The sequence below is a fragment of the Adiantum capillus-veneris genome, chromosome 28 (genome assembly GCF_014529385.1).
Source record: "Adiantum capillus-veneris isolate H3 chromosome 28, ASM1452938v2, whole genome shotgun sequence".
Classification (NCBI taxonomy): domain Eukaryota; kingdom Viridiplantae; phylum Streptophyta; class Polypodiopsida; order Polypodiales; family Pteridaceae; genus Adiantum; species Adiantum capillus-veneris.
The window spans coordinates 136,284,418-136,297,333 of record NC_140958.1 but is presented as its reverse complement, the minus strand read 5'-3'; the positions used below and the strand labels follow the sequence as shown (position 1 = coordinate 136,297,333).

The window sequence follows — 12,916 nt, the reverse complement described above, 5'->3', positions numbered from 1 at the left end:
GCCTAACATATATGCCCAAAACTCTAGGGCTATCTATCTTTCCATTGCACACTACGCATATACATGTGGTAGTGATGTGTGTGAACACACTAGGACCACCGGGGCATTTTTTCCCTCTTTAGGAGGTTTTCCCCCCGAGCATTGTATATACGCCCATCACTCTAGGACTATCTATCTTTCCATTGCACACTAAGTAACACACCCTCTATTGTGTGCCTTGAGCTTCCTTCGTCTTCTCCAAGCTGTGTGTGTTTCTCTGCAACCCTAATTCCAACAACATGGTGGATTAAACACTTTGTCTTTGCAGTTAAAAAACATTAGTGTTTGAACTAAAGTTTTATTATATTTGCTGCACATTATTTTTTCTCATAGCTCATTTTTTCTCGACACATTCAGTTCATTGGGCATTTGGAATAGCCAAGGAATGGAGCATTTACACTATCAAGCAATAGTGGTGTATTTTAAAAATACACGGCATGAAGGTGGAAGGAAAAAGAGCAATGCCCTACACAAAATGTTCAATTAATTCTACTGAGTTTTAGCGGGGAGAGAAAGGAAGAAGACTAGAGTGCAAAGAAGTTTGAAATGTAGAATAGAAAAAGTGGTTAGCATGAGGCAATCACAATCATATCATGCTTCTAGTGCAAAAGATTGATTTCGATATGATGGTTGGAGACAAGGCGATGAAATGGTAGGCGTTGGGTGGAAAACCAGAAAATTTTTGACACTAACCACTTCTATAGTAAACATCCATTGTAATGCCACGTGATTTTTTGACGCCCCAATCAGTGGTTCCATGGGTCAAATTTTACCAATTTTGGAGTTTTTTTATTTTTATTAGTATTATTGAGTTTTTTAGTTTTTCTTAAAAAAATTAGTACTTATAAGTCAAACTCACAACTTGATGTTCATTTCTTGTTTTCACATTCTAGAAGATCCTCATGAGCAGAAATGCGTACGCACGCATATCTTGCACCACGTGGACGATTCACATGAGCAGACTGGCACTATGCACAACAATACCACCACAGCCACTCACACCATAGAAAATCCGCAGCTAGAACCCCATGCAAAATCTACGGCTTCAAATCCACATCCCCAACCACAAGTGGATAACCCAGCACCCCAACCCACTACAAACACCCAAGAGCCTCCCCAACCATTGCATCCAAATTATGTAACCACCATGCAACATATTTTTCGAAATCTCAAAGAATTAAACCATGCCAATCACACACCTCTCCCAGATCCTCCACCGATTTCAACTCTACAGAGAGCCATGCAAGAAACAAGAGCAACAGAAGAAGAATACCAAGGTCCGCTTCAAAATCCGGCGCCCTCACCTACTGTCACAACAACTCGTGCTCCAGCCACCGCAAAAGCCACGCCGTGAAAGTTTCCACCACGAATCAAACAAAGAGTAATCAAGGTAATACCAGACAACCCGGTTTCTAAAGCATGAGAGGCCAAGAGGAGGAAAAGAATGAGGGAGATGGAAAAGAAAGAGGCAGCTGAGAAGGAAGCACAAAGAGTACAAGAAGAGAAAAGAAGACAAAGAGAGCAGGAGGAATGGCAGAGAGCCGAGGTCGAGAGAGCTTATTTGGCAAACTTACAAGCATGAGCAGAGGCAGAGAGAAAGGCGGAAGAGGATAGAGCTCAAGCCACCCAACAAGCAAAGACTGGGATCTCAAGGCCTTCAAAAATACCTCAAAGAGCCTATGAAGACTGGACTCCAGAGTCTTCATATTTCCAATTTTGCAGATGTCCTTGATGCGGGCAAACCCATTGAAATAGAGTTATCCAACACCAGAAAGAGGAAACTAGAACCTGCTCATGTTCTTGAAAACAAAAGGCCTCGTCCCGAGGAGGAACAAAGGTCTGGAAATCCACAGCAAAGAAGAGAGGAGTTATTATGTATGAAGGCCATACAATATCACTTGTGTTACACTTGTCTTGAACGTGGTCATCAATCCAAAGATTGTTCGTTTAACAATTCAAACTTCACAGGATTGGTGGATATCTATGAACGTAGAAACTTCAACCCAAATTGGAATTTTGGAAATTTTAGACCTAGACCATCTACAATTCAGAGGAACTTCAATCAGCAGAACTTTAACCAAAATCAGAGACAACCTCAAACCCAAGGGAACTTTAGACCAGGGGATCCACCTTTTGTCCAAAATGGACTGTCTACCAACAATAACAACAATGAAAAATGTTAACCGTCAGCCTCATCCAGGAGGAGGATGAAATCAAAGACCTCAAGGAAGACCTCAAGTTAACAGAACTCAGGGGGCTAGAGACGAAGGAAATAAGGCTAACGTGTATGTTCATGTTGCAACTGAACATCACAGAGTGAATGAACAATTTTCAATAATTCAAACCCCAGTAGAATATCAAGGCAATCATTTTACCTTATTGATGGATTGAGGGAGCACACATTATTTCATATCTCCTAAGTGCAGCAGAAATCTCATTTTGTCTAAACACCCTGATACAGACCTTACAGTGGAATTAGCTACAGGTAGGAAGGATAAATCTTCTACTTTAGTGGATAACTTGAATTTTTCTTTGGATGGTCACAATACTTCTCCAAACTTCAGAGTCTTACTCATAAGAATCTATGATGGAATCCTAGGAATGGATTGGCTTAAATCCAATGATGCTCACATACATTGTAAAGACACTTCATTGACTTTTGAAAATGACCAAAACTCCAAGGTTATAGTTATTGGGAAAAGGGGAAAGCCTAAACTTAGACTAGTGAACTTTACCAAACTTATGGAGTGTCATAGGAATAATGAAATTATTCCGCAACAAAGCTTAACCCTAAGGAGAAGAAGTTAGATTCACCTGAACCCGAATGGATAACAAAATTTAATGATGTATTTTTGGAAGAACTTTCACAGTTATCGCCCAAGCGTGATGTTGATCATACAATAGAGCTTACTCCAGGAGCTCAACTAGTTGCTCATAGACCATACAAAATGTCGGTACCTGAATCTGTGGAACTCAAGGAGCAACTAGCTCAACTTCAAGGCTTCATTCGACCCAATGTTTCTCCATGTAGTACCCTTTTCTCTTTAATCGAAAAAAGGATGGTACTCTACATCTTTGCATTGATTATCATGGATTGAATCAGGTAACAGTTAAGAATAAGTATGCAATACTAAGGATTGATGAGTTGCTTGACCAATTACACGGAGCATCTATCTTCACAAAAATTGATCTTAAAACAGGGTATTACCAAATCCGAATCAAGGAGGAGGACATACCAAAGATATGATTTAATACTCATTTTGGACATTATGAGTTTACAATTATGCTTTTTGGACTTACCAATGCTCCTACAACTTTTAATGGTCTCATGATCGATGTGTTTTGAGAACATCTTGATGATTTTGTTCTTGTCTTCTTTGATGATATCTTGGTTTACTCAAGAAACAGAGAAGAACATGAACAACACTTGCGACGAGTACTTGAACTTCTTTGTCAAAATCAACTTTATGCTAAACGTAGCAAATGCACTTTCTTCACTGTTCGGCCGCTAAGTCAACAATGGCCAAACGGACCATTCAAAGATGCTATTTACTATTTTTAGTAAATGCTAACGAGACCAGATGATTCGGATGCGAAGTAAAGATGAAGATGAAGCAAATACAAGCAACAGATGCAGAGAAGAGTTGGAATTGATGACTATCTATGGAGTTACGGTCACAATTGACGGTCACTTAAGTTTTAGGATTTTCCATCAAATGACCGCAAATGCGGGTTCTAATTATGTTTTGGGCTCATCAAGAGTTCCAAGTTGTAAACATTGAGCTATATTTAGATCCTAGGCAGTGCAGATAGCAGATTAAGTGAGTTTGGCCATTTGGGTGCCCGGCCACTTCTAAAAAGCTTAGAGAGTATATAGCTCAAAACACACAATGTGAAAGGGGATTATTACTCACTTGAGATAAGCTTTGTGAAGAAGGAGATGGCTTTGGAGTTCTTGAGCTTTCAACGCGCGTGCATGGACGATTCGGCCTCATACCAATAGCTAAACTCTAACCTCTTCTCTCTCATTTGCTCATGGTGTAATCAATGCTTGATTAATCAAAGATTAGTGGCTGATTTGTTGATTAATCTCTCTCTTTTTCATATTTTCCTCTTGTTTAAGCATGCTACTAAGTGTGTGTAGGCTTGTGTAGAGTGTTAGTGCCCGGTGTGGTCATTCTATGCTATTCTATGCTCATTGTGTGCTTGATCAGAGTTGGATTAGTGATTGATTAGAGAGTAGTGCGTGATTAAGCTTGTGTATGAGAGATTAGGCCGAATGGTAGAGTAAGTAGTGTGCTCACTCCTCGTAGCAACATCTTACCCGCTCCGTAGCTTTCTTTGTGTGTAGGTTTCCCCTTCTAATCCTCCATTTGGCACGCACAAGCCACTTGTGTGTTTACATGCCCTAGTCAGATCCTACTCCTTGGATTGACATTATGTTGATGTCCTCCCTATTCTAGGATGACGTCCCAACATTGGCGCCGTTGCCAGGGATCGATAGCCTAAGCTAGAGGTGCCATTGGTGTGATTAGGAGACACTAATTTCCCTAGTTTTTTGTTAATTTTGTTAGTTTTTAGATTAGGTGTGTTGATTAATTGAGTGGTTTTTAGTGTGATTAGTGCTTGGGGTAGCATTGATTATGCTTAGAAGATCACAAAACAACCCACACACATCATTAGTTCTTGATTTTGATCACTAATTTTGACCATCAAACTCACTAATTTTCCCTAACTTTGATGCTAATTTCCCGTTGATTGATAAGTGTTTTTTGTGCTACACACAAGTAGAAAGTGAGTTGGGTGTATGGACAACATGCCTATGTGATCCACACACTCATATCCTACTCCATTTGTGCGCAAATCGTAACCGAAATCACCTATTAATCACTAATTTTCACTAATTTTTCACTAATTCTTTGGGCATTTTGCAAAGTGCTGATTTGTATTGATTATGTGTTTACATTCATGCTAAATGATGCTACACATTGATTTTTGTTTTGGTTGTGTGTAGGTGATTTTACGGGATCCACACACACACACACACACACACTAGTGTGTTGGGCACTAATCAAGTGCTTAATCGCTGAGTTCGTGGCTAATTAAGGTGCTGAAATTACTGCTAATTTTCTGATTTTATGTGCAGGTTTGGTTCATGAACCATATGCATTCATAAAATACAAAACTAGGTGCGGTTTATGCATGCTTGTGTGTAGGCGGAAGTGCCTAATTTGGGGCAATTTGGGGCTGTTTTGGAGTCCAATTTGCTTATGAGAAGTATGTGATTGCTTATGGTCGTCAATGAGTTATGGTTATGTTTTTCTAATTCCGTTGTGACGTCGAAGTGCTGCCGAAATTCGGTCAAATTTGGTTATGTATGCTTATGTGCATGATTTGATGCAAAAAGCCTGTTAATGATTGATTAAATTTGAGATTTGGATGCTCAAATTGATTTTTAATTGATGCAAAATATTGTTTTGAGTGCGATTAGTCATCGTGCAAGAGAGGGTGATTTTTGTGTTCATTTAAGGGCAGTTTCGAGACGATATGTGTGCTTAAAGAATAATGTTTTGTGTAATTATGATTAAGTAACTGATCATTTTTTGCGTTTCGATTGCGTGATTGCGAACATTTAGGTCGGTGGGCTGATCTATAATTTTTTGGTAATTTTTTATAATTTTTTGCTAATTTTTACCCAAATGTGCTAATTATACTAAGATAATTGATAAATCGCCTAATTCAGGTGAATTGTGGAGTGCCGGGGCAAATTTTTTTTGTTTCTTGAGAGTTTTTGCGTGATAGTTTTAACTTTTTTCACGTTTTTAGGTTTTTGTTTGATAAGATTTGATTTTTTATTTATTTATATTTGTGTATTTTATTATTTTTCTATGTTTTTTTTCTATTTTTGTTTGTGTTTTTGTGATTGGTTTGTGTTTTTTTGGTATTTTCTTTATTTCTTATACTTTAATTGTGGTTTTTAGTAATTTTGTGCATGTTTTGATTTTTTGTGTGTTTTTAGAATTATTTGTGTTTTTTATCTTATTATTTGTGTTCATTTTTGTATTTTTATAAGTTTTTTTTTATTTTTTGTGTATTTTATTATTTATTTTGTGAGTTTTTTTGAATTTTTTGTGAGTCTTTTTGAATTATTGTATGAATTTTGAAATTTTTAATGTGTTTTTGTATTTTATGTGTGTTTTTGTATTTATTTTTTTATTTATGTTTGTTTTTTAACTTATTTGTGTAATTTTTATTATTTTTGGTTTTTAATCAAAATTTTAAAAAAAAATACTCACCTGTCTCACCGCGTTGACCGAAGCTGGCCGCCCGGCTGCAGTCTCACCGTGAAACCCGCTAAGCCTAACCTACCTGCCTTGCTTTCACAGCTGCCTAGTCGTCCTACGCGCGTGCTGACCTCCTGAGACATCCTACACCCTGACCTCCCGAGTCCTCCTACGCGTTCTCGGCTCGACATCCTACGCGCTCTCGCCTAGTCATCCTACGCGCGCATGCTGCCCGGCTTGACCTACGCTCTCTCTCTAGCGGCCCGAGTCAGCCCCACAGCTGGCGACCCCACCTGCCCTGGTCCCACCTTGGCTGCCGACGCCGACCCCACACACACGCACACGCACACATCGTTTCTCTCTCTCTCTCGCTTTACCTGGCCCGCCATCCCGTGCAGCTCACTCTGGTGTTTCCAACGCACTTCCCTTGCCTGCCTGCAGCGCACTTCCCTTGCCCACCTGCTGCGTAGCCCAGCCACATACATACACACACAACACATACACACAGTAGCATTAATTTATTTTTTATAAAAAAAGATAAAATAATAAAAGGACATTCACACACTCACACACACTACACAAATTCCCTCTCCCCAATCCCGCCTACTGCGCACCGCACGCATGCAACATACACACACAAATACGCAACACATGCACACTCCTTCGCGCCCTCGTTCCCGCCTTCAACACGACACATAGACACAACACACACACTTGCCAAGCCGGGGCCGGCAAAATCGGCATACAAGGGGAAATAACATGCCCACAGCCCATACAAACGAGCGTCGAGTCGAATTCGGGAAGTCTATGACGGCAGCAACAACAGGAAGAGAGGGCTTCAAATATTCGAATAGGGGGTGATTCACACATCTCCCACTGAGTTGATATATTTGTTGCCATCACACACGAGGAAGGCCAAACGGCAGCTTCAGAGTATTCCTCTAACAGCGATAAGCAGGATTCAATTGACAACAAAATTTTGGTGAGGTCCACCACCTTATTCACACCCGCTACATACGGCAGCTAGACCTACACCTAATGATGACGTGGTAATACATCTGGGCAAAAGTAGCTGCAGTGAATGGTAGTGACCTTAAGGAGGCTGGAAATTGAGCATTGCCAGACAGAACTTTCCGTGCAAGTCATCAAAAGAGCAAATTGAAGCTGAAAAATTGAGTGTGCCAGGGATAAGAGTAACAGTGAGGCCGGAAAAGCAAAAAAAAAATTGCGAACAGATACACTTCAGAAGTCGGATGACCTATGGTCACCTGCGTGGTGGTTTAATTTAAATTAAACGCCATATAAAGTGTGTTGTCAACAGGCAAATTGAGCTCAATCAACTGGAATCGAGGTATCACAAAGGCGAGTAGTCGTTGCAGTACAGTGGTAAGTATCTTGCCAACTAGTGCTACAGCTATACAGGTAAATCAGATCGTCGAGATCATAGCTAAGCCTAGCATAGAGCTTTGAATTACAAAAACCACTGGTCACCCGTGGGAGAGACTAGAAAAAGGGAATACAAGTGCTCAGCAGGTCAGGTAACAGGGTTGAAAGAAAAATGGAGCAACAGATGCAACAGCCACAATCAATGGAAACATTGGCAAATCAAAGCAGTTATGATGCAGCTTCAAGCTCATTAATAACAGTCAAATCAATTGGCGTCAGGTTGGAGTTAATAGGTCATTTCAAAGACTTTCCATGCTACATGGATGATGCAGACAATCGCTATCTAAAGTCCAAGCAAAATGCGTTGAAAAGTCCGACAATACAGGTTGTGGAAGTAGACGAAGCTACCAACATGGCTAATTCACAAAAGAACCTAATGGAAGATTGTTTAGGATCTGTGTACATGAAGCTCAAAACAAGTAGTGAGTTGGACATAAGAAAATTGCACAAGCAAGATCTTCCAGAGGTTAGCAGTTGTCGAGTCACTATGCACTTGATAAAGTCAAATTACAAGGACAAAAACTGTAGCAATCTCTATAGAGATATGGAGGGTAGATGGTAGAAAGCAAAAACACCTCAACAAGCGATGGAAGAGCCAGATCAATGCTTCATAGCTCATGAAGATGGTTCAAAGTTGGGTTACAAATACATGTCGACAAGTGGTAATATTTACCGCTTGATAATGAGCTTACCTTTAGCTTCCAATGCAGATACAGTGGTAGCTCAGAACAGAGAAATCACTCAAGAGACGGGGCCTACTATAATCAATCTGCCAAAAAATGAAGACACAGTCAGTAGGAAGGAATTCCTTGAAGCCATGTGTAAACGACAGTTGCCTTCAACCACTTTAGAAGTCAACAAGCAACCTGAACCAATAGCCCTTCATTGGATCCACGAAACGAGATGGAAAGATCCAATTTATGTAGATTTTGATGGACAAAGATGGGTTCAAGTCACGCGGGTAAGGACATTTAGCGAGTCAGTTCCTAGGACACTATGGGCAGCGCGCATTGGAGACAAGAGCTATGATATAGATGGGAGATGCTATGATTTAGATCTTATTGCAGATAAATTCTCAGAAAGAGATGCAGCTTTCATCTTGTCACCTTCAACTCCACAAGACCAAATTGAGCAACGGACACATGACGAAATGATATCTAACCAAGTAAATATTAGTCACACTGCCATTATTGCACAAAGTCAATCACTAGAAGATAGGGAAGTGCACTTTAAAAGCTCTAGGCTTCCATTGACACATGATCGGACTTTGAATTTGTATGAGCACAATTTAACTCCTTTCATTACACGGATGAGTGCCACAACACAACATTCACAGGTACAGAACACTATACATGCACCACAAAATGTACCAACAAAAACACACGTACAATCAATGGAAGATTCAGCTATTGAGTTAGCACGACGCCACAAAGACCTAGCTCAATCAGCTGAGCTAGATGACAAAGCTAGAATATCCACATCTGGCATAAGAAAGATACCTCTTATAGATAGGGAACACTCTCGGATGGGGGGAGTCCAATCTCCACCTCACTTACTGCAATCAGGACAACCCTATCAATTGCAAACAGCAAAGGAGAGTCACAATACTCTCTTACAATTCAGCAGACAACTGAAGCCAAATACGGGATTGAATCGACAACATAGTCCTAAGACTATACAGAAGCCACAGATAAAGGATCACATGTTGATAACAGACATAGAATTAAAGTTGGTCACTGAAGCAGGGGCTGAAACGACCATCTACCAGGGTTATAATGGAAGCCATTACAAGCTTCTTGAGAATGCCACAATCGAAAAAGATAAGGGCAATCAGTCAAAGCCAGCGTCAGTGTTGGTTTTTAAGTATCTACATGTCATGCTGATGACATATTTGATCCAAGATACTATGGGCAACGAATACCAACAATATTATGGACAGATACCTCAACCAGGTATAGAACAAATAGGAATAGATGTGCATTGCTATGAATGTAGCATTGATCATCTAATACCCAATTGCCCAGTAAAGATGCACTTAGATATGATGAAGCAGCAAAACCAAGACAGTATCAGACTGCAAGCAGCAGAATCATTAAAGCAAACTTCTCCAAATAGAAAGTCGCCAGAAAGAAAGCATATCTTGTCAAAGGATACCAGAGACAAACTGATGACTAAAATATTGGAGGTCAAAGGCGTCAATGATATTTTGATTGAAAATCAAGCTGCCAAAAAAGATCAGCTACAAAAGATGGTCTCAAATAGCTTGGAATTTTTCAGGCCTGAAGTCGAAAGATCCGACAAAGATGCAGCGGACGATCTAATGTCAAAGGAAGTGGATGAAGAAATTATATGTGACCCAGAACCAGGGCAAGAACGGGCAGTCAAGGACTTGCCACTGAAGATTTCAACAAGCAGAAATGTGGAATCAAAGATTCTACATAATAATGCTAATAGCACAGATAGTTCAGTGCTAATGAATGTACATCAGAATTCAACAAAGCCAGAGATCAAGTCTCAAAGCCAAGAAACAGACGTCTCAATGTGTTCAAAGCCAGACTTGAATCAAAAGGCAGAGGCGGTCATAAAGACAGATCCTAATATTGTCTCGCCAATGGAAGATGCCACAGAACAAAAGGTGACACAAATCACAATTAACTTGAACAATCAAAAGCAAATGGTGCATCAAGCACATGAAGCCTATCAAAAGACCTACAAACAGATCAATAAAGAGCAATGTGGACCAAAGGCCACGGTAAGCATTCCATCTGGAGAAAAGAGTCAACATACTTCTGTCCAGCTGGCAGAGGAAATTAAAGACTCAAACAGATTGTCAAAAATAGAGGCACAAAGGACTGTTCAAGTCCGTTTAGATGCAGAACTCACCAAAGCATGTCATCCACAAGCAACGAAGACCAACAAGGAAGTCACAAATGCAGCTAAACAATCAATGCGAACAGTTGTGGATTCAACACCCCATGGAAAGATAGACCAACAATCTAGACTAAAGTATAAAAAGTTCTTTCAGCCAAAATATCCAACCCAGAGTAAACAAAGACACAAGCAGCACATCAAAACCTATGTTGCGGCCAATGACATCAATGTCAAAGATCCAGTTTGGGTAAATGATCCTAGTCCAAACAATTCAGGTAAACAAATGGGATGGATTGCCTCCCAGTACAGCTTAAAAGAGCAAGGCTACTACAGTGGTCATCCAAATGTTTGGCTACCTAAACCAAAGATATCAGGCTATACAGTAGCAAGTGGCTTCAAACCAAAACAACAAACAGGTAAATCAAGATCAAATTCAACTCAAAATAGGAGATCGAACAACAGGGCTAGAAACAGGTTCAAAAACGATTCTCAATCTAGAAGGCCTACATATCTTCAAGGGAATTTACCAACCGTGATTCCCAAAAATGGCACGGAATAGATACAATCGAGTACAAAAGTACAGACAAAAATATTTGTGCCATCAAATATACTTCAAGCGCAGGGATATTACAAAGGACAAAAACAAATCTGGCTACCCAAGGCACCAAGACCAGATTTTACACAACTTGAAGATAATTTCAGCTACAAACACCAACAGATCAAGGATACAAGTCCAAAAAGTCAATATGTCGTCTGTAAAAACAATCCAACAACAAATAGCAGATACATATGGGTGCCAAAGCAGACAAAGGAGCAGAAGAATATTGAAGTCATCTCCCACTTCCAACAAAATGAAACTAGCCAATCTTCTCAGATAATGGACCAAAAGTTAAAACAAGGAATTTTGACAACCAAGGTCACCCAGGTATGGCAGCAAAACCCTACTTTGCCAATATGGTCCTTTAATAACCCTCTTTTTGAGGATCTGAGCTCTAAATGTCTAGATATACTTTGTTGAGAGCTCAAGATAGTAGTCAAGTCAAGTCAAAATAAAAAAAGTCAAGAGTCGGGCAGCTGAGCCGATAAATGAGCAAAGTGTTAGACCTAAGCTTCAAGTCCTAATATTTTTCTGTGGTCTATGAGTCTAGCTAATTAGGCTACAGCTCAAGCTGGAAGAGTTGAGCGTAATTATATCAAGTCTCTCATTCTGGATAGGTGAGCATAGTAAATCTATTATTTTAATCATGGTGGAGAGGCGAAGTGTTCAAAACAAAACACACACGCACTTGTGCACATTAGAAGAGTGGAAACCATTGCATCAAACGCCCTTCTCAAAAGTAGTGGAAGCTAGTAAAGTGAATTTAATTTACTTTTTTAGCTGCATTAACTCTGAGGAGCACCCATCAATACTCTTCTCTCGCACAGCATAATCTTACCCATGCATAAATCTGTGCAAGCATATCGAATGTCCCATAATTGGACATTTGCATTACGCACTCTTTATTGTTCCACCCATGCACTCACCTTGCAGGTACATGCAGCAACAAAGAAACTCCAGACTCAAGGCAGATCATCGACCCTTTTCAAGGGACGGAAGACTTAAACAATTCACTTTCATGTTACTTATATAAGCCCACTCAATTCAGTCCTCCCTAACACCCATCATTGTATATTCCCATAATAAGATCACATACCTTTGGGCACTTTTTCCCATGAGGTTTTTCCCCATTGGTAATCCAGGGTTTCCAGACCCTAATGTACTATACCTAGCTTTTTATTTTGCTTTATTCCCATAATAACTCAAGCTAATTGCTTTTACTTGAATCCAAATGCCTAATCTCATATTACACCAACAAGTCAACCTAACAGCTTACAGCTCTTCAGAACAACATTCGCCACCAATTTCAAATCTCTCCAGTGCCAGCCAACCAGGCAGCGCACGAGGACGTGCACTGAAATCGGATGGGGGGAGTGTTTGGTGGCTAAGTCAACAATGGCCAAACGGACTAGTCAAAGATGTTACTTACTACTTTTAGTAAATGCTAACGAGGCTAGATGATGCAGATGCGAAGTAAAGGTGAAGATGAAGCAAATACAAGCAGCAGATGCAGAGAAGAATTGGAATTGATGACTATCTATGGAGTTACGGTCACAATTGATGGTCACTTAAGTTTTAGGATTTTTCGTAAAATGACCGCAAATGCGGGTTCTAATTATGTTTTGGGCTCATCAAGAGTTCCAAGTTGTAAACATTGAGCTATATTTAGATCCTAGGC

At 40.0% G+C, this 12,916-nt stretch overlaps 1 protein-coding gene across 1 annotated transcript; it reads left to right on the top strand.

The window, feature by feature from the left end:
• Nucleotides 1–10,089: 10,089 nt before the first annotated feature.
• On the top strand, nucleotides 10,090–10,756 carry LOC147421361 (uncharacterized). The gene is made up of 2 exons (XM_086504947.1): nucleotides 10,090–10,404; nucleotides 10,646–10,756. The coding sequence occupies exons 1-2, from the start codon at nucleotides 10,090–10,092 to the stop codon at nucleotides 10,754–10,756; spliced, it is 426 nt and encodes a 141-aa protein (XP_086361073.1).
• Nucleotides 10,757–12,916: the final 2,160 nt, after the last annotated feature.

Excerpts from the sequence above, each read along its gene's own strand:
- LOC147421361 (XM_086504947.1), top strand. The coding sequence starts at position 10,090 with ATGTCAAAGGAAGTGGATGAAGAAATTATATGTGACCCAGAACCAGGG. Across the intron at positions 10,405-10,645 it reads AAGATGCCACAGAACAAAAG|AACTCACCAAAGCATGTCAT; the intron begins GTGACACAAATC and ends GTTTAGATGCAG.